The following is a 22481-nucleotide window of genomic DNA, read 5'->3' on the forward strand; positions in this document are numbered from 1 at the left end:
AAAGATTATAATATAGAGAAATATAATAAAAGATGACAATCTGATCTTGAGAGAATCTAGAGGAACTCATCACATAACTGCAAAACCAAAGCAGATAACTACAAGGAGCGAGAACCCAGGACAGAGAGAGAGGCCAGAAAGTAGAAAAACCGCGCGGTGTGCGCAGTCCAGGCTTCAGGGTTACATCTCAATTCTGAGAATTTTGCAAACTGACAAAAGAAAGTCTATCCTACAGAAACCACAATACCCACTGTAACACACACAAGTCACTGCTGAATGCGGGATACCAGGCAGTATCTCAGCCCTATTATCTACAGCGTAATTGTACATAGGAGCAGTATTATAGTACTTATATTCTTGTACATAGGAGCAGTATTATAGTAGTTATATTCTTGTACATAGGAGCAGTATTATAGTAGTTATATTCTTGTACATAGGAGCAGTATTATAGTAGTTATATTCTTGTACATAGTGGTAGTATTATAGTAGTTATATTCTTGTACATAGGAGCAGTATTATAGTAGTTATATTCTTGTACATAGGAGCAGTATTATAGTAGTTATATTCTTGTACATAGGAGCAGTATTATAGTAGTTCTATTCTTGTACATAGGAGCAGTATTATAGCAGTTATATTCTTGTACATAGGGGCAGTATTATAGTAGTTCTATTCTTGTACATAGGAGCAGTATTATAGTAGTTATATTCTTGTACATAGGAGCAGTATTATAGTAGTTATATTCTTGTACATAGGAACAGTATTATAGTAGTTATATTCTTGTACATAGGAACAGTATTATAGTAGTTATATTCTTGTACATAGGAGCAGTATTATAGTAGTTCTATTCTTGTACATAGGAGCAGTATTATAGCAGTTATATTCTTGTACATAGGAGCAGTATTATAGTAGTTATATTCTTGTACATAGGGGCAGTATTATAGTAGTTATATTCTTGTACATAGGAGCAGTATTATAGTAGTTATATTCTTGTACATAGGAGCAGTATTATAGCAGTTATATTCTTGTACATAGGAGCAGTATTATAGTAGTTATATTCTTGTACATAGGAGCAGTATTATAGTAGTTATATTCTTGTACATAGGAGCAGTATTATAGTAGTTATATTCTTGTACATAGGGGCAGTATTATAGTAGTTATATTCTTGTACATAGGAACAGTATTATAGTAGTTATATTCTTGTACATAGGAGCAGTATTATAGTAGTTCTATTCTTGTACATAGGAGCAGTATTATAGCAGTTATATTCTTGTACATAGGGGCAGTATTATAGTACTTATATTCTTGTACATAGGAGCAGTATTATAGTAGTTATATTCTTGTACATAGGAGCAGTATTATAGTAGTTATATTCTTGTACATAGGAGCAGTATTATAGTAGTTATATTCTTGTACATAGTGGTAGTATTATAGTAGTTATATTCTTGTACATAGGAGCAGTATTATAGTAGTTATATTCTTGTACATAGGAGCAGTATTATAGTAGTTATATTCTTGTACATAGGAGCAGTATTATAGTAGTTCTATTCTTGTACATAGGAGCAGTATTATAGCAGTTATATTCTTGTACATAGGGGCAGTATTATAGTAGTTCTATTCTTGTACATAGGAGCAGTATTATAGTAGTTATATTCTTGTACATAGGAGCAGTATTATAGTAGTTATATTCTTGTACATAGGAACAGTATTATAGTAGTTATATTCTTGTACATAGGAACAGTATTATAGTAGTTATATTCTTGTACATAGGAGCAGTATTATAGTAGTTCTATTCTTGTACATAGGAGCAGTATTATAGCAGTTATATTCTTGTACATAGGAGCAGTATTATAGTAGTTATATTCTTGTACATAGGGGCAGTATTATAGTAGTTATATTCTTGTACATAGGAGCAGTATTATAGTAGTTATATTCTTGTACATAGGAGCAGTATTATAGCAGTTATATTCTTGTACATAGGAGCAGTATTATAGTAGTTATATTCTTGTACATAGGAGCAGTATTATAGTAGTTATATTCTTGTACATAGGAGCAGTATTATAGTAGTTATATTCTTGTACATAGGGGCAGTATTATAGTAGTTATATTCTTGTACATAGGAACAGTATTATAGTAGTTATATTCTTGTACATAGGAGCAGTATTATAGTAGTTCTATTCTTGTACATAGGAGCAGTATTATAGCAGTTATATTCTTGTACATAGGGGCAGTATTATAGTAGTTCTATTCTTGTACATAGGAGCAGTATTATAGTAGTTATATTCTTGTACATAGGAGCAGTATTATAGTAGTTCTATTCTTGTACATAGGAGCAGTATTATAGCAGTTATATTCTTGTACATAGGAGCAGTATTATAGTAGTTATATTCTTGTACATAGGGGCAGTATTATAGTAGTTATATTCTTGTACATAGGAGCAGTATTATAGCAGTTATATTCTTGTACATAGGAGCAGTATTATAGCAGTTATATTCTTGTACATAGGAGCAGTATTATAGTAGTTATATTCTTGTACATAGGAGCAGTATTATAGTAGTTATATTCTTGTACATAGGAGCAGTATTATAGCAGTTATATTCTTGTACATAAGAGCAGTATTATAGTAGTTCTATTCTTGTACATAGGAGCAGTATTATAGCAGTTATATTCTTGTACATAGGGGCAGTATTATAGTAGTTCTATTCTTGTACATAGGAGCAGTATTATAGTAGTTATATTCTTGTACATATGAGCAGTATTATAGTAGTTATATTCTTGTACATAGGAGCAGTATTATAGTAGTTATATTCTTGTACATAGGAGCAGTATTATAGTAGTTCTATTCTTGTACATAGGGGGCAGTATTATAGTAGTTATATTCTTGTACATAGGAGCAGTATTATAGTAGTTATATTCTTGTACATAGGAGCAGTATTATAGTAGTTATATTCTTGTACATAGGAGCAGTATTATAGTACTTATATTCTTGTACATAGGAGCAGTATTATAGTAGTTATATTCATGTATATAGGAGCAGTATTATAGTAGCTATATTCTTGTACATAGGAGCAGTATTATAGTAGTTATATTCTTGTACATGGGGACAGTATTATAGTAGTGATATTCTTGTACATAGGAGCAGTATTATAGTAGTTATATTCTTGTACATAGGAGCAGTATTATAGTAGTTATATTCTTGTACATAGGAGCAGTATTATAGTAGTTATATTCTTGTACATAGGGGCAGTATTATAGTAGTTATATTCTTGTACATAGGAGCAGTATTATAGTAGTTATATTCTTGTACATAGGGAGCAGTATTATAGTAGTTATATTCCTGTACATAGGAGCAGTATTATAGTAGTTATATTCTTGTACATAGGGGCAGTATTATAGTAGTTATACTCTTGTACATAGGGGCAGTATTATAGTAGTTATATTCTTGTACATAGGAGGCAGTATTATAGTAGTTATATTCTTGTACGTAGGAGCAGTATTATAGTAGTTATATTCTTGTACATAGGAGCAGTATTATAGCAGTTATATTCTTGTACATAGGTGCAGTCTTATAGTAGTTATATTCTTGTATAGAGGTGCAGTATTATAGTAGTTATATTCTTGTACATAGGGACAGTATTATAGTAGTTATATTCTTGTACATAGGGGGCAGTATTATAGTAGTTATATTCTTGTACATTGGGGGCAGTATTATAGTAGTTATATTCTTGTACATAGGAGCAGTATTATAGCAGTTATATTCTTGTACATAGGTGCAGTATTATAGTAGTTATATTCTTGTATAGAGGTGCAGTATTATAGTAGTTATATTCTTGTACATAGGAGCAGTATTATAGCAGTTATATTCTTGTATATAGGAGCAGTATTATAGCAGTTATATTCTTGTACATAGGTGCAGTATTATAGTAGTTATATTCTTGTATAGAGGTGCAGTATTATAGTAGTTATATGTTTGTACTGATATTTTCTTGTGCATAACGTTGAGCTCTGTAATATTGTAGTTGACAATTAAATCCTGACCTATTTCTTCACAAGCCTTCTATTTTATTTTTTCTACAGATGCACAATTTTTTGGTCTGACGGATCCCAAATACTGTTACCTTTTGGACGGAGTATTGTTTTTCTATGCAATCATTGTCACTGCACTGTTCTTCAGAGAGAAGGTAAGGGTTATTGTTTATTTGCATACTTAGTGTCCTACATGATGAATTATTTGCCTGCGACTTCATCAGTTGGCGGGTTTCACGCGTCCCCATGAACAGAAAATTTAAACACACCGTGATCCCTAAGAGCTGTGCACATTATAAAGAAGTAATTTTTGCACACTTGGTTGTTGTCCACTACTATACCCGCGCCACCTGAATACAGCAGCCTGTCGCCGATGATGGCTTTAGGGCCGTGAATTTTCTTAGCTTTTCTTGTCCCATCCTATTATGTAAAGGCATGAGGTCGTGGTTTTCTTTGTTTCGTTAATAGAAAAATAATTTAATCGAAGTGTCACAGTTTAGTTTTTCAGTACCTGTTTTATTGTCCAGTTTATCAACCATACAACAAAATCCCCAAGGCCGTACTGCATGTTGTTGTCATGTTTTTATTTCTGCCCGTGAACCTACTCGTAGCTATTTCGCAGCGTAGAATTTTAGGGTCACATAACTTGCACTGCATTTTGTTGAAATGGGGGATAGTTCAGAATTAGAAAATAAATAAAAAAAAATAAGAAGTAAGGTTTAGCAACTGTTTTGCTAGTTGCATTTAACAATTGTAGATGCTACAACAATAATACTCGTTGCTGAAAATTACTTTCTGTGCATATACAGTGGGGGAAATAAATATTTGATCCCTTGCTGAATTTGTAAGTTTGCCCACTGACATGAACATTCTATAATTTTAAGAGCAGGTTAATTTTAACATTGAGAGATAGAATATCAAAAATAAAATCCAGAAAATCACATTGTATAAATTATATAAATTTATTTACAGTGAGAAATAAGTATTTGATCCCCTACCAACATTAAGAGTTCTGGCTCCTACAGACCAGTTAGATGCTCCTAATCAACTCGTTACCTGCATTAAAGAGAGCTGTCTTACATAGTCACCTTAATAAAATACTCCTGTCCACAGACTCAATTAATCAGTCAGACTGTAACCTCTACAACATGGGCAAGACCAAAGAGCTTTAAAAGGACGTCAGGGACAAGATCATAGACCCGCACAAAGCTGAAATGGGCTACAAAACCATAAGTAAGACGCTGGGTGAGAAGGAGACAACTGTTGATGCAATAGTAAGAAAATGGAAGAAATACAAAATGACTGTCAATCGACATCGATCTGGGGCACCATGCAAAATCTCACCTCGTGGGGTATCCTTGATCATGAAGGAGGTGAGAGATCAGCCTAAAGCTACACGGGTGAACTTGTTAATGATCTCAAGGCAGCTGGGACCACAGAATCCAAGAAAACCATTGGTAACACATTACGCCGTAAAGCTTTAAAATCCTGCAGTGCCCGCAAGGTCTCCCTGCTCAAGAAGGCACATGTGCAGGCCCGTCTGAAGTTTCCCAATGAACACCTGGATGATTCTGTGAGTGATTGGGAGAAGGTGCTGTGGTCAGATGAGACAAAAATTGAGCTCTTTGGCATTAACTCAACTCGCCGTGTTTGGAGAAAGAGAAATCCTGCCTATGACCTAAAGAACACCATCCCCACTGTCAAGCATGGAGGTGGAAACATTATGTTTTGGGGTAGTTTCTCTGTTAAGGACACAGGACTACTTCACCACATCAATGGGAGAATGGATGGAGCCATATACAGTAAAATCCTGAGTGACAGCCTCCTTCATTCCGCCAGGTGATTAAAAATGGGTCGTGGCTGGGTCTTCCAGCAAGACAATGACCCAAAACATACAGCCAAGGCAACAAAGGAGTGGCTCAATAAGTAGCACATTAAGGTCATGGAGTGGCCTGGCCAGTCTCCGGTTGTGATGGTGGGATATGCTATGTGGGTATAATTTTTGTGTATATTTCTATTTTACTTATTTTCATGGTGTTCTCTTGTAGAAGGAGTTATTTGCTAATTGATGAATGGCTGTTGCTGCCATCTGATATCAGCCCCCACAGTACTGCATTGTTTGCTAATATGCTAATGACATGTTGACCTAGCTTGTTGAAACAATGAGCCCCTGAGACCTTCCCCCTCCTGACCTGTGAATGAGGAGGGAGACTTGTAAATATCAGGGAGGTGAGACACAGATCAGTCCTGTGTGGAATGATGATGTGTTCACAGCATCTCTGAGAGAAAGAAGAGTGTATGGACTATGTTATCCTCTGTCTGCTGGATTGTTGGACTTTTATCCTCTTACTGAACTGCATTCCTGTTCTGGACTATTTTATCCTTTGTGTGGTGGAACGTATATGGACCTTTCATATTTTTGCCTAAATAAAGGTCTTAGGATTGTTCACTCTTCTCATGCTCTGCTGATTGTGTGATACCGGAGAAGGACCCCATGACACCAGACCTTAATCCCATAGAAAACTTATGGAGGGAGTTGAAGCTCCGAGTTGCCAAGCGACAGCCTCAAAATCTTAATGATTTAGAGATGATTTGCAAAGAGGAGTGGAGCAAAATTCCTCCTGACATGTGCGCAAATCTCATCATCAACTACAAAAAACGTCTGACTGCTGTGATTGCCAACAAGGGTTTTATCACCAAGTATTAACTCTTGTTTGCCAGAAGGATTAAATACTTATTTCTCACTGAACAATGCAAATTACTTAATATAATTTATACAATGTGATTTTCTGGATTTTATTTTTGATGTTCTATCTCTCTATGTCAAAATTAACCGACCCTTAAAATTATAGACTGTTCATATCTTTGTCAGTGGGCAAACTTACACAATTAGCAAGGGATCAAATACTTATTTCCCCCACTGTACCTATGTAGAGACCTTTTTTTTTCTTTTTTTTTTAAGGCTAAGCAATTTTTATTAAGGGAAGGTGGAGAATCTTAAACAGAAAATATCTATATAAAAAAGTAACACAGCTACACACATTTTACTTTTTGCACCACACAAGTATACTGTGGTCTGTTGCAGCCTTTTTTGTAGGCTGTATCTGGATGACTTCATCACCACCATCATGATTGTCATCTACTACTACTTGTCATTTTCTGAAAAACTGCAACCAGGAATTATCATGAGCAACTATGCACGCAACCTTCTGGCTGCCTTACGGTTGGGCAAAGTAACTCACGTACCCTGAATGGCCCAAATCCGGAATTTAATTGTGTAACATTTCCATCACAAATATTCCCACTTCAGGAAGGTGGTGTCTGAGGACAGGAAAGTGTCAGATAATTTCCATCTTATGGGGCAAAGATCGCCCTCCTAGAATTGCAAAGAGAGAATAGTCTGCTGGTTTGTGACGTCGCATCCTTCTGCAGTTCAATCCTGTACATGTTTCATCATCTGTACAAGCAGGATAAAGTGGTGTCGGACTTCATCACTCAGAAGTCAAACCGTGGCATTGTTTAACTTGAGATCCTACGTTGGCAGCTGATGAAGGATGTGAGTTGCCTATTGAAACCCTTCGAAGAGAAGACAAAATCTGTCCGTAGGAACATGTGTGGAAACAAAAAATGTGGCACCGGTAATATTTATCCTGGAAAAAAAAACACTCACCTGAATGAAATAAGGGTTCGAGGAAGAACAGCAACTTACACCTGTTTATCACAGTGCACTCACTGTTGGGGATCCTCAAGGTTTATGTTACATGCTGCAGGATTTAGAGGAGGTGCGGCGGCAGGTGGATATAGAGGGGGATTTAGAATTGGAACAGGCAGGCTGATGGTCAAAGTGAAAATGATGATGAAGACCACGATAACGACCAAATATCACAGCGGAGTGATGAAAATTACCCAGCATATTGTTAACATCAAGCAAAGAGATAACTATTGGATAGTCACTCTCAGACCCTCACTATGAAGGCAAAATGTAATTTGACAAAATGAATCAGGCAAGGATCAGTGCCAACTTTCATTCACTGATGCCAATGATGAAATCGGCCTCGCCACCCTCCTGCCTGTATGTTGACTGTCTTATGCACCATTCTGCTGGTGCCAGTGCCGATGGTCCAAGCTAAACTTGGTTCATCATGTAATCTATACTGTAATACTGCCAGTGCCAGGGCTGCCATTATCTGCCGTAAGCTTTCGCACACCTCCTTGCCTGCTACATCCTAATTCAGGACCGTGTGGATTTTCACGCTGTTACTACCACTGCACGGCCATGTCAGCCACACATGTCCTGGCTACCTACTGTTTTCATAGTTCTAGACTGTACTGCTGTGGCAGGAGCTGCAGAAACTGGCCCAAAGCTGGTACACATCTCCTTTATAATTCTCCACCATGTGGCTTCAGCTGGTGCACACTTACATCAGCCAGACATCTCCTGGATGCCCAGTGTATTTATAATACCAGACTGTACTGATGTGAAAAAACATGAAACAAATGCCAAAAGATGGCTACTATTGGGATAGGCTTGGAGACAAGCATTAATCAGCCAGCTTGTTCATAGGAACAGTATTATAGTAGTTATATTCTTGTACATGAGGCAGTATTATAGTAGTTATATTCTTGTACATAGGAGCAGTATTATAGTAGTTATATTCTTGTACATAGGGACAGTATTATAGTAGTTATATTCTTGTAAAAAAAAAAATGGAGAGAAACCAGCTCACCTACTAGGCATTTGTTGTGGGGGAAGCCCGGATGCCGTGCAGTCTTCACGTGAAACAATAGAACAAAATAGAAGAGAAAATCCAGCTTCCAAAAATATCCAATTTATTAAAGTTAAAATCCAAGGTCCAAAAACATGGTTCACAGGAGAGGAGATAGCAGCATTCTACGCGTTTCGAACACTAGGTTCTTTTTCAAAGCTTTGAAAAAGAACCTAGTGTTCGAAACGCGTAGCATGCTGCTATCTCCTCTCCTGTGAACCATGTTTTTGGACCTTGGATTTTAACTTTAATAAATTGGATATTTTTGGAAGCTGGATTTTCTCTTCTATTTTGTTATATTCTTGTACATGGGGCAGTATTATAGTAGTTATATTCTTGTACATAGGAGCAGTATTATAGTAGTTATATTCTTGTACATAGGGGGCAGTATTATAGTAGTTTTATTTTTGTACATAGGAGCAGTATTATAGTAGTTATATTCTTGTACATAGGGGCAGTATTATAGTAGTTATATTCTTGCACATAGGAGCAGTATTATAGTAGTTATATTCTTGTACATAGGAGCAGTATTATAGTAGTTATATTCTGGTACATAGTGGCAGTATTATAGTAGTTATATTCTTGTACATAGCAGCAGTATTATAGTAGTTATATTCTTGTACATAGCAGCAGTATTATAGTAGTTATATTCTGGTACATAGTGGCAGTATTATAGTAGTTATATTCTTGTACATAGCAGCAGTATTATAGTAGTTATATTCTTGTACATAGCAACAGTATTATAGTAGTTATATTCTGGTACATAGTGGCAGTATTATAGTAGTTATATTCTTGTACATAGGGGCAGTATTATACTAGTTATACTCTTGTACATAGGAGCAGGATTATAGTAGTTATATTCTTGTATATAGGGAGCAGGATTATAGTAGTTATATTCTTGTATATAGGGAGCAGGATTATAGTAGTTATATTCTTGTACATAGGAGCAGTATTATAGTAGTTATATTCTTGTACATAGGGGCAGTATTATAGTAGTTACAGTGGGGCAAAAAAGTATTTAGTCAGTCAGCAATAGTGCAAGTTCCACCACTTAAAAAGATGAGAGGCGTCTGTAATTTACATCATAGGTAGACCTCAACTATGGGAGACAAACTGAGAAAAAAAATCCAGAAAATCACATTGTCTGTTTTTTTAACAATTTATTTGCATATTATGGTGGAAAATAAGTATTTGGTCAGAAACAAAATTTCATCTCAATACTTTGTAATATATCCTTTGTTGGCAATGACAGAGGTCAAACGTTTTCTGTAAGTCTTCACAAGGTTGCCACACACTGTTGTTGGTATGTTGGCCCATTCCTCCATGCAGATCTCCTCTAGAGCAGTGATGTTTTTGGCTTTTCGCTTGGCAACACGGACTTTCAACTCCCTCCAAAGGTTTTCTATAGAGTTGAGATCTATAGACTGGCTAGGCCACTCCAGGACCTTGAAATGCTTCTTACAAAGCCACTCCTTCGTTGCCCTGGCGGTGTGCTTTGGATCATTGTCATGTTGAAAGACCCAGCCACGTTTCATCTTCAATGCCCTTGCTGATGGAAGGAGGTTTGCACTCAAGATATCACGATACATGGCCCCATTCATTCTTTCATGTACCCGGATCAGTCGTCCTGGCCCCTTTGCAGAGAAACAGCCCCAAAGCATGATGTTTCCACCACCATGCTTTACAGTAGGTATGGTGTTTGATGGATGCAACTCAGTATTCTTTTTCCTCCAAACACGACAAGTTGTGTTTCTACCAAACAGTTCCAGTTTGGTTTCATCAGACCATAGGACATTCTCCCAAAACTCCTCTGGATCATCCAAATGCTCTCTAGCAAACTTCAGACGGGCCCGGACATGTACTGGCTTAAGCAGTGGGACACGTCTGGCACTGCAGGATCTGAGTCCATGGTGGCGTAGTGTGTTACTTATTTTAGGCCTTGTTACATTGGTCCCAGCTCTCTGCAGTTCATTCACTAGGTCCCCCCGCGTGGTTCTGGGATTTTTGCTCACCGTTCTTGTGATCATTCTGACCCCACGGGGTGGGATTTTGTGTGGAGCCCCAGATCGAGGGAGATTATCAGTGGTCTTGTATGTCTTCCATTTTCTAATTATTGCTCCCACTGTTGATTTCTTCACTCCAAGCTGGTTGGCTATTGCAGATTCAGTCTTCCCAGCCTGGTGCAGGGCTACAATTTTGTTTCTGGTGTCCTTTGACAGCTCTTTGGTCTTCACCATAGTGGAGTTTGGAGTCAGACTGTTTGAGGGTGTGCACAGGTGTCTTTTTATACTGATAACAAGTTTAAACAGGTGCCATTACTACAGGTAATGAGTGGAGGAAAGAGGAGACTCTTAAAGAAGAAGTTACAGGTCTGTGAGAGCCAGAAATCTGGATTGTTTGTTTCTGACCAAATACTTATTTTCCACCATAATATAAAGGGGATGGGAGAACTACAATACCCAGATAGATTAGCGAAATTAGGATTATTTAGTCTAGAAAAAAGACGACTGAGGGGCGATCTAATAACCATGTATAAGTATATAAGGGGACAATACAAATATCTCGCTGAGGATCTGTTTATACCAAGGAAGGTGACGGGCACAAGGGGGCATTCTTTGCGTCTGGAGGAGAGAAGGTTTTTCCACCAACATAGAAGAGGATTCTTTACTGTTAGGGCAGTGAGAATCTGGAATTGCTTGCCTGAGGAGGTGGTGATGGCGAACTCAGTCGAGGGGTTCAAGAGAGGCCTGGATGTCTTCCTGGAGCAGAACAATATTGTATCATACAATTATTAGGTTCTGTAGAAGGACGTAGATCTGGGTATTTATTATGATGGAATATAGGCTGAACTGGATGGACAAATGTCTTTTTTCGGCCTTACTAACTATGTTACTATGTTACTATGTTACTATATGCAAAAAAAATGTTAAAAAAACAGACAATGTGATTTTCTGGATTTTTTTTTCCTCAGTTTGTCTCCCATAGTTGAGGTCTACCTATGATGTAAATTACAGACGCCTCTCATCTTTTTAAGTGGTGGAACTTGCACTATTGCTGACTGACTAAATACTTTTTTGCCCCACTGTATATTCTTGTACATAGGAGCAGTATTATAGTTGTTATATTCTTGTACATAGGGGCAGTATTATAGTAGTTATATTCTTGTACATAGAGGGCAGTATTATAGTAGTTATATTCTTGTACATAGGAGCAGTATTATAGTAGTTATACTCTTGTACATAGGAGCATTATTATAGTAGTTATATTCTTGTACATAGGGGCAGTATTATAGTAGTTATATTCTTGTACATAGGGGCAGTATTATAGTAGTTATATTCTTGTACATAGGGGCAGTATTATAGTAGTTATACTCTTGTACATAGGGGCAGTATTATAGCAGTCATATTCCTGTACATGGGGCAGTATTATAGCAGTCATATTCCTGTACATGGGGCAGTATTATAGTAGTTATATTCTTGTACATAGGGGGCAGTATTATAGTAGTTATATTCTTGTACATAGGAGCAGTATTATAGTAGTTATATTCTTGTACATAGGGGCAGTATTATAGTAGTTATATTCTTGTACATGGTGCAGTATTATAGTAGTTATATTCTTGTACATAGGAGCAGTATTATAGTAGTTATATTCTTGTACATAGGGGCAGTATTATAGTAGTTATATTCTTGTACATAGGAGCATTATTATAGTAGTTATATTCTTGTACATAGGAGCATTATTATAGTAGTCATATTCTTGTACATAGGGACAGTATTATAGCAGTTATATTCTTGTACATAGGGGCAGTATTATAGTAGTTATATTCTTGTACATAGGAGCATTATTATAGTAGTTATATTCTTGTACATAGGGGCAGTATTATAGTAGTTATATTCTTGTACATAGAGGCAGTATTATAGTAGGTATATTCTTATAGGGGTAGTATTATAGTAGTTTTATTCCTGTACATAGGGGGCGTTGTAGTAGGATTTCTATTTTTGTATATTGGTTGGAATATTACTTTGTGTATATTTTTTGTGTTAATTGTGTTCCTTGTATCTGTAATAATTGTTTGTTTTGTTCAGCTGATAAAGAGAGACGCAGTGAACGTTGATGTGAAATCAGGAGGCGACTACAGTGTGAGTATTCGCTAATCTCGCTGTTATTGTGATTAGATTTTTGGGAATCGTTCTTGCACATCTTCCGTTTGCAGTGACTGAGGCTCATTCGTTATGTTCAGAAAGAGTGAACGCCATTGGTAAATCATAATGTACAATCCCCGGTGGTCCTAGGTAGTGAGGGATTGCATGCTCCAGTCATATACGCCCCAGTGGTCTAGTTGTTGGGGTCCCTGGATAACTGCAGCTTAGCAGGACCCCTCTAAATCCAGAGAAATGTCAAATGTGTGACAGAAAAAATATCTTCTCATTATTTCTAGGAACTTCAATATCGAAACCAAGCGGGATACGATGTAATAAATACTGGGGGAGATACAGAGAAAGGGATGAACAGAGTAAGTAACTGTGTGTCTATTATCTATTATCAATGGGCTATTAAAACTCAGCACCTTTAATCAATAATGGCGTGCTGCCTCTAATTTTGAACTCTTATGACAAGGTTAGGTACATGACTGGGGGGCTCTGCACACTAAATTTGTTTTTTTGTTTTTTTCTTTGTGCTGCTCTTAACTCTTTTTGTATTTATCTATCTATTATCTATCTATTATCTATCTATTATTTATCTATCTATTATTTATCTATCTATTATCTATCTATCATCTATTATCTATCTATTATCTATTTATTATCTATTATCTATCTATATATTATCTATCTATTATCTATCATCTATCTATTATCTATCTATTATCCATCTATCTATTATTCATCTATTATCTATCTATTATCTATCTATCTATTATCCATCTATTATTCATCTATCTATTATCTATCTATCTATCTATTATCCATCTATTATTCATCTATTATCTATCTATTATCTATCTATTATCTATCTAACTACTATCTATCTATTATCCATCTATTATTCATCTATTATCTATCTATTATCTATCTATCTATTATCTATCTATCTATTATCTATCTATCTATCTATTATCTATTATCTATCTATCTATTATCTATCTATCTATTATCTATCTATCTATCTATCTATCTATCTATCTATCTATCTATTATCTATCTATCTATCTATTATCTATCTATTAATCTATTATCTATCTATTATCTATCTATCTATCTATTATCTATTATCTATCTAACTATTATCTATCTATCTATTATCTATTATCTATCTATCTATTATCTATCTATTATCTATTATCTTGTAAATAACGGCACCGCGCTCGGGTTATAAAAGAAATGTCATTACCCTAATACTCCTGGATATGCTGATGAACACATATGTCCTGCTGACCACAAGATATAGGCTGATGTACTAAAGTCAGGGGCTGCACTGCTATGTGCTTACAATGAGCCCCTTCTAGGAAACAATACTAAGGGGCCAAATAGAAAAAAAGGAGGAAAGGAAGAGGTTCCTTACCATGAATGACAATACTGGGCACACTCCGCTGCTGATGGGCGTGTGAACGGATGAGGCACAGTCATGGACGCTGGCAATGATCAGAGGGTGGGCACGCAGGAGCGTGTGCGGTCGGGCGGCACGGATGCAGCACAATCCGTGCCAGCTGGCGATGACCAGAGGGTGGGCACACAAGAGCGTGTGCGGACGAGCGGTATACAGTGCCGCTACTGAGTGCAGAGCCAGGGAACGTCCCGGCCGGAGGCGTCCCTGGTTGCACTAGGAAACCAAGATGGCCGACGCTGACAAGCAGCGTGTGACGTCACAGGCCTACGGAGGCTCCCGAGGACCAAAAGGATTACCGACGCGTTTCAAAGGGTGAGCGCCCTTCTTCATCAGGGTTATGGCCCTGCAGGAGGACTCCTCAACTAAATACCTTTGCTCGTCCTATATCCCCACCCACCGAGAAACATTTTAGCAGCAATTTTGCACCTAATAAAGTAAATTTTACACTGGTATTTCATATATTTTTGAATCATTTTCCCTGTTTGGCGGCTCACGGTTGCCATTTTTGATTTATTTATTCTTTAGTTTTTAGGTGTGGGTCATGTGTTCCAATTACAGTTTAGACTTTGCCTACTCAGCGCTGTGGATTTGGAGATGAGTAAGAGATGTCAATAGATATTATAGGGCACTGGTCATTCTAGACACTGGGGTGGGCAATGTTTCTCGGTGGGTGGGGATATAGGACGAGCAAAGGTATTTAGTTGAGGAGTCCTCCTGCAGGGCCATAACCCTGATGAAGACGGGCGCTCACCCTTTGAAACGCGTCGGTAATCCTTTTGGTCCTCGGGAGCCTCCGTAGGCCTGTGACGTCACACGCTGCTTGTCAGCGTCGGCCATCTTGATTTCCTAGTGCAACCAGGGACGCCTCCGGCCGGGACGTTCCCTGGCTCTGCACTCAGTAGCGGCACTGTATACCGCTCGTCCGCACACGCTCTTGTGTGCCCACCCTCCGGTCATCGCCAGCTGGCACGGATTGTGCTGCATCCGTGCCGCCCGACCGCACACGCTCCTGCGTGCCCACCCTCTGATCATTGCCAGCGTCCATGACTGTGCCTCATCCGTTCACACGCCCATCAGCAGCGGAGTGTGCCCAGTATTGTCATTCATGGTAAGGAACCTCTTCCTTTCCTCCTTTTTTTCTATTTGGCCCCTTAGTATTGTTTCCTAGAAGGGGCTCATTGTAAGCACATAGCAGTGCAGCCCCTGACTTTAGTACACCAGCCTATATCTTGTGGTCAGCAGGACATATGTGTTCATCAGCATATCCAGGAGTATTAGGGTAATGACATTTCTTTTATAACCCGAGCGCGGTGCCGTTATTTACAATATTTTTTTGGTTCTTTCAGAAAGTGGCACATGTTCTGTGGCCACCAGCAGCTGGGTTATTGTGTCAGGTTATCCCCATTTATATAGTGGGTTGAGGTGTAGAGCGCCGGTGATAGTGTTTTGTACTATTATCTATTATCTATCTAACTATTATCTATCTATCTATCATCTATCTATTATCTATCTATCTATTATCTATTATCTATCTATCTATCTATCATCTATCTATCATCTATCTATTATCTATATATCTATTATCTATCTATCTATTATCTATCTATCTATCATCTATCTATTATCTATATATCTATTATCTATCTATCTATCTATTATCTATCTATCATCTATTATCTATCTATTATCTATTATCTATCTATCATCTATCTATCTATTATCTATTATCTATCTATCTATTATCTATATATCTATTATCTATCTATCTATCTATTATCTATCTATCATCTATTATCTATCTATCTATTATCTATCAATTATTCATCTATTATCTATCTGTTATCTATCTATCATCTATCTCTCTATTTATTTATCATCCATTATCTATCTATCTATTATCTATCTATCTCATTCTATCTATCTATTATCTATCCTCTATCTATTATCTATCCTCTATCTATTATCTATCTATCTATCTATCTATCTATCTATCTATCTATCTATCTATCTTTCTATCTATCTATCTCTCCATTTATCCATCCATCATGTTCTGTGTGTCCATCTATCTTCGGACTTCCGCTGTGAATCTCATGGTTGCCGCCTCATAACATTATCTTCTCGGTGAATATAATAAATGTATTCAGACTTTTGCTGCTGCTGTATCTCCGGATTTTCACTTTTCTTCTTCGGGTGGAGCTCCCCTTTAAATCTCCTCCTCTGGTGGTCTTCCAGCGCGGACCTGCGATGACGGACCCCTTGTCTATAGTAATGGCCGTCATGTGCGGCTTCTGCTCTCGGCCGCAGTAGATGGTCAGGATCTCGGTCATCATCCGGCGGATATTGCCCGGTTGTCGCGCCCTCGTCCATCAGATGGCGGAGGCGCTAATTGGCCGGGATTTGCGGCATCCAGATGAAGAGATTGTGAAGGAGAGGACAGGCGAGCGCCTCTGAAGCCTCCGGAGAGATCGCCGTCAGCCGTCTCATTCCCTCTGTGTCCCCGCAGTAGGAAGGCGCGGGCGGGCGGGCGATCCTCCTGTGATGTCTGCTGCCCGCGCCTTCAGGTACGGGGGGACGTCGGGGCTCAGAAACATCACACGGCCGCGGCTACCCTGGAAAACAAACAACAAAAAGCTTTCTGCGGCTTTGAAGTGCAGAGTCTCAGCGACGGGCGGCTTTGTGCTCAGGGACCGGAGATTTACAGCCATTTCTGTCAATAAGTGATGCCTTCTCAGTAGCGACATACATAACATACAAATAAACTGTCTGGAGCACTACTGCGGCATTATTTCACAGTCTCGCTGTTTTTAGATCCAGCATTCTCTGCTCATTAATTGTTTAATATATCTTTACACCGGTCAAAGCTCCATTTTTATGATACAGAGCTCCAAATTCCCTGCAATGTCTCATAAAAATAATGTTAAAATCGATCCTACCTGCAGCCACCACTAGAGGGAGCTCAGGAGCGCACCGCAGACTGTAGAAATTTAAGCTCCCTCTAGTGGTGGCTGCCGGCAGTGCAGATTTTGCCCTTTCCTTCTGTGGCCTTGCAGAAATGATTTATAGCCGTGTATCAGCAAAATCGATACCAACCAAAATAAGTTAAAAGATCGATCATTATAAAATGTTACCCTTAAACGCTGCACAATGGAAATTCACTCAAAGGGTTATGTGAACTTTCCCCACTCCCAATGCATTTAAAATTGTCCTGATTTAGTAAAAAAAAAAAAAATGATGTCGTTTTGTGTACGCAGCTCCCAGGATGTCCTATGCATCTCCATGGTTACAGACTACAAACAAGTCCTATGTAGTCTGACCCTGAAATTCACCTAATAATGAAAGAAATTAGTAAAATATGTTATTATTTATCACCAATCATTGATAATATTCTCCGCTTTCTCCCGCAACAGATGAAGAGTCCAGATAATTCCGTCTATAATGTAAGTATCTCGCGGGACGACATGAAAGGTCCAGGTAGTGAAGGGTAGGTGGATCATGTGGGGGGCAGACAGTAGGGAGTGATTGTACGGTTTGGGATCAGTAAAAATTTTACCAAAATTTGGACATGCACATTTTTGGTATATAGATGCCTATGTCAGTCTCAAAGACAAATGTCGCTAGGGTCGGTCTTATGTCGAGTGATGCCCTGTGCGGTACTTTCTGTGGCTGCCTCCTATGGTGTAGTATCCTATCCTAAAATGCACGTGCAAAGTAAATATACCGCTACACAGTGACTAAACACTACCATACGGTAACCAAATAACAGCTCTATCAACTGAAATAACACTCCCATATACCTAAGATGCCTAAATGACTATGCTTTACACCGCCATATAGTGCACGTGTAATATACTGTACTATTTGTAGTAGTGCCACAATGTAAAATACCAAGACCAGTGCTCAGATCCTGTTATACAGGACACATTGCTGCCGACACCATATACTGCAAGTATTATATACCGTAATGCACTTCGTAATGCCACAAATATACGCTGTATAAAAAATACTGCCATACAGTGCTCAAATCCTGTTATACAGGACACATTGCTGCCGACACCATATACTGCAAGTATTATATACCGTAATGCACTTCGTAATGCCACAAATATACACTGTTATAAAAAATACTGCCATACAGTGCTCAGATCCTGTTATACAGGACACATTGCTGCCGACACCATATACTGCAAGTATTATATACCGTAATGCACTTAGTAATTCCACAAATATACACTGTATAAAAAATACTGCCATACAGTGCTCAAATCCTGTTATACAGGACACATTGCTGCCAACACCATATACTGCAAGTATTATATACCGTAAGGTGCTTAGTAATGCCACAAATATACACTGTATAAAAAATACTGCCATACAGTGCTCAAATCCTGTTATACAGGACACATTGCTGCCAACACCATATACTGCAAGTATTATACACCGTAATGTACTTCGTAATGCCACAAATATACACTGTATAAAAATTACTGCCATACAGTGCTCAAATCCTGTTACACAGGACACATTGCTGCCGACACCATATACTGCAAGTATTATATACCGTAATGTACTTAGTAATGCCACAAACATACATTGTATAAAAAATACTGCCATACAGTGCTCAAATCCTGTTATACAGGACACATTGCTGCCGACACCATATACTGCAAGTATTATATACCGTAATGCACTTAGTAATGCCACAAATATACACTGTATAAAAAATACTGCCATACAGTGCTCAGATCCTGTTATACAGGACACATTGCTGCCGACACCATATACTGCAAGTATTATATACCGTAATGCACTTAGTAATTCCACAAATATACACTGTATAAAAAATACTGCCATACAGTGCTCAGATCCTGTTATACAGGACACATTGCTGCCGACACCATATACTGCAAGTATTATATACCGTAATGCACTTAGTAATGCCACAAATATACACTGTATAAAAATTACTGCCATACAGTGCTCAAATCCTGTTACACAGGACACATTGCTGCCGACACCATATACTGCATGTATTATATACTGTAATGTACTTAGTAATGCCACAAACATACATTGTATAAAAAATACTGCCATACAGTGCTCAAATCCTGTTATACAGGACACATTGCTGCCGACACCATATACTGCAAGTATTATATACCGTAAGGTGCTTAGTAATGCCACAAATATACACTGTATAAAAAATACTGCCATACAGTGCTCAAATCCTGTTATACAGGACACATTGCTGCCGACACCATATACTGCAAGTATTATATACCGTAATGCACTTAGTAATTCCACAAATATACACTGTATAAAAATTACTGCCATACAGTGCTCAAATCCTGTTACACAGGACACATTGCTGCCGACACCATATACTGCAAGTATTATATACCGTAATGTACTTCGTAATGCCACAAATATACACTGTATAAAAAATACTGCCATACAGTGCTCAAATCCTATTATACAGGACACATTGCTGCCGACACCATATACTGCAAGTATTATATACCGTAATGTACTTAGCAGTGTCTCAATATGCAACGTATACTAATAACCGCCATACAGTGCTCAAATTATGTTATACAGGACACATTGCTGCGGGCATCATATACTGGAATATACGTAGCACTGTCACAATATGCAATGTATAAGTAATACCGCCATACAATGCTCAAATTCTGTTATATAGGACTCATTGCTGCCAACGCCATGTACTGCAAATATAATATACCGTAAAGCACTTAGTAATGCCAATATATACAATATAACGAAAATTCTGTCATGCAGTGATAAAATACTACCACACAGTAACTAAATAATACTTCGATATACTGCAGCTGCTTATATAACAATGCTTTGCATTGCTGCCGCCCTCATATACTGCAGTACTAGACGTAGTAGTGCCACAATATACAATGCAAAATGAATACCGCCACGCGGCGCTCAATCGCTACCATACAATGACCAAATAACAGCTCAAGATATGAAGTGATCTGGATGTTGTATAGCAGTTATACCGCCATATCTTCTGCCGTGTGTCCTTCATTACGGGCATTGTGTGACGGGAAGTTTCTTGATTCCTAATTGCACTATTTTTGCCTTGAACATTTCAGGATCTGCAGAGAGACAAGATGAACGATCCCTACAGCGACCTCCGGGTCAAGCAGGTCGGTGTCCTTACCAAAAACTAATTGTAAAGAATCAGTCAGCTGTTACCCGCTATTAGGGCTCATTGATACAACCGCTATACAGCTGTGTGAATTGGCTTTTGATGGACTGTGGCCTCAGTTTTGGCAAATAATTGGGAATAATTAAGTTTAATTTACATAAATCCGCGGGGGCGGGGCTATATTATTATATTTAGGCGTTTCATATGTAGCAGATACCTAATATCCAGTTAGGTGTGAGGGGACGGTGACGCAGGCAGCAGTGTGGAGCAGAGGGGGCACAGATGGTGGGAGCAGTAATCCGGCGGTGACTTGTTATATGGCGGTACACAGTGCTGGCGGCTGCTTTAGCGGCGGGTTGTGTTGTGGCACTGTATTATTATTATTAGGGCATAAAGCACAGGGTGTTATCTATGGCCGGTGCCCCCCGCGCCCGGCTCCACGCTCCTTTATGGGGTCTCCAATGTGCAGTATGTTCAGTGAGACAGCAGAGGGCACAGCGCGCACAAGGAGATGTATACCGTATAGCGCGTGCTTCGTCTGCTGTGTGCCGCCGAGGAAATGACAAAATAATGCACTGTCTGCCCGAGGCGTAGAAAGCCGCAGAATGAGCAGGGCATCGGGGGCAGTCCATTATCTCAGCAGTGTAGTGGGTGTGCTGCACTGCTGCTACTTGTAGTTCTACAGCACTGTGCGCTGACTGTGTGTTATTATAGCACAAACATCTGCAGTAGTGCCCCCCCCTCCTCCTCCAGTGGTCGACCATTGTATGACATCCCGCAAATCTGTACTGACCATGCTACAGTGTCGTCCTCACATTAGTGTCATCCCCATATTAGTGTCATCCTCACATTATTGTCGTCCTCACATCAGTGTCGTCCTCACATCAGTGTCGTCCTCACATCAGTGTCGTCCTCACATCAGTGTCGTCCTCACATCAGTGTCGTCCTCACATCAGTGTCGTCCTCACATCAGTGTCGTCCTCACATTATTGTCGTCCTCACATCAGTGTCGTCCTCACATCAGTGTCGTCCTCACATCAGTGTCGTCCTCACATCAGTGTCGTCCTCACATCAGTGTCGTCCTCACATCAGTGTCGTCCTCACATTATTGTCGTCCTCACATCAGTGTCGTCCTCACATCAGTGTCGTCCTCACATCAGTGTCATCCTCACATTATTGTCGTCCTCACATCAGTGTCGTCCTCACATCAGTGTCGTCCTCACATTATTGTCGTCCTCACATCAGTGTCGTCCTCACATCAGTGTCGTCCTCACATCAGTGTCATCCTCACATTATTGTCGTCCTCACATCAGTGTCGTCCTCACATCAGTGTCGTCCTCACATCAGTGTCGTCCTCACATTATTGTCGTCCTCACATCAGTGTCGTCCTCACATCAGTGTCGTCCTCACATTATTGTCGTCCTCACATCAGTGTCGTCCTCACATCAGTGTCGTCCTCACATTATTGTCGTCCTCACATCAGTGTCGTCCTCACATCAGTGTCGTCCTCACATTATTGTCGTCCTCACATCAGTGTCGTCCTCACATCAGTGTCGTCCTCACATCAGTGTCGTCCTCACATCAGTGTCGTCCTCACATCAGTGTCGTCCTCACATTATTGTCGTCCTCACATCAGTGTCGTCCTCACATCAGTGTCGTCCTCACATTATTGTCGTCCTCACGTCAGTGTCGTCCTCACGTCAGTGTCGTCCTCACGTTGGTGTCATCCTCACATCAGTGTCGTCCTCACATCAGTGTCGTCCTCACATTAGTGTCATCCTCCCGTCAGTGTCATCCTGACATTAGTGTCATCCTCCCGTCAGTGTCATCCTCACATTAGCGTCAGCCTCGGCGCAGTGTCCGGCCTCCATGTCACGCGCGTCCTTGGCTCCTCGTAGACTTGACCC

At 39.0% G+C, this 22481-nt stretch overlaps 1 protein-coding gene across 2 annotated transcripts in view; it reads left to right on the plus strand.

Annotated features, from left to right (window-relative positions):
• CD247 (CD247 molecule) overlaps window positions 1-22481 on the plus strand; it is a 126286-nt gene that overhangs the window by 95295 nt on the left and 8510 nt on the right. For both annotated transcript variants that reach the window (XM_069760592.1, XM_069760591.1), the window contains exons 2-6: window positions 4075-4178; window positions 12875-12928; window positions 13228-13302; window positions 17804-17833; window positions 20519-20572. In XM_069760592.1, the coding sequence (XP_069616693.1) occupies window positions 4075-4178; window positions 12875-12928; window positions 13228-13302; window positions 17804-17833; window positions 20519-20572 (317 nt within the window). The remainder of the gene's footprint in view (window positions 1-4074; window positions 4179-12874; window positions 12929-13227; window positions 13303-17803; window positions 17834-20518; window positions 20573-22481) is intronic.

Source organism: Ranitomeya imitator, chromosome 3 (genome assembly GCF_032444005.1).
Source record: "Ranitomeya imitator isolate aRanImi1 chromosome 3, aRanImi1.pri, whole genome shotgun sequence".
Taxonomy (NCBI): Eukaryota; Metazoa; Chordata; class Amphibia; order Anura; family Dendrobatidae; genus Ranitomeya; species Ranitomeya imitator.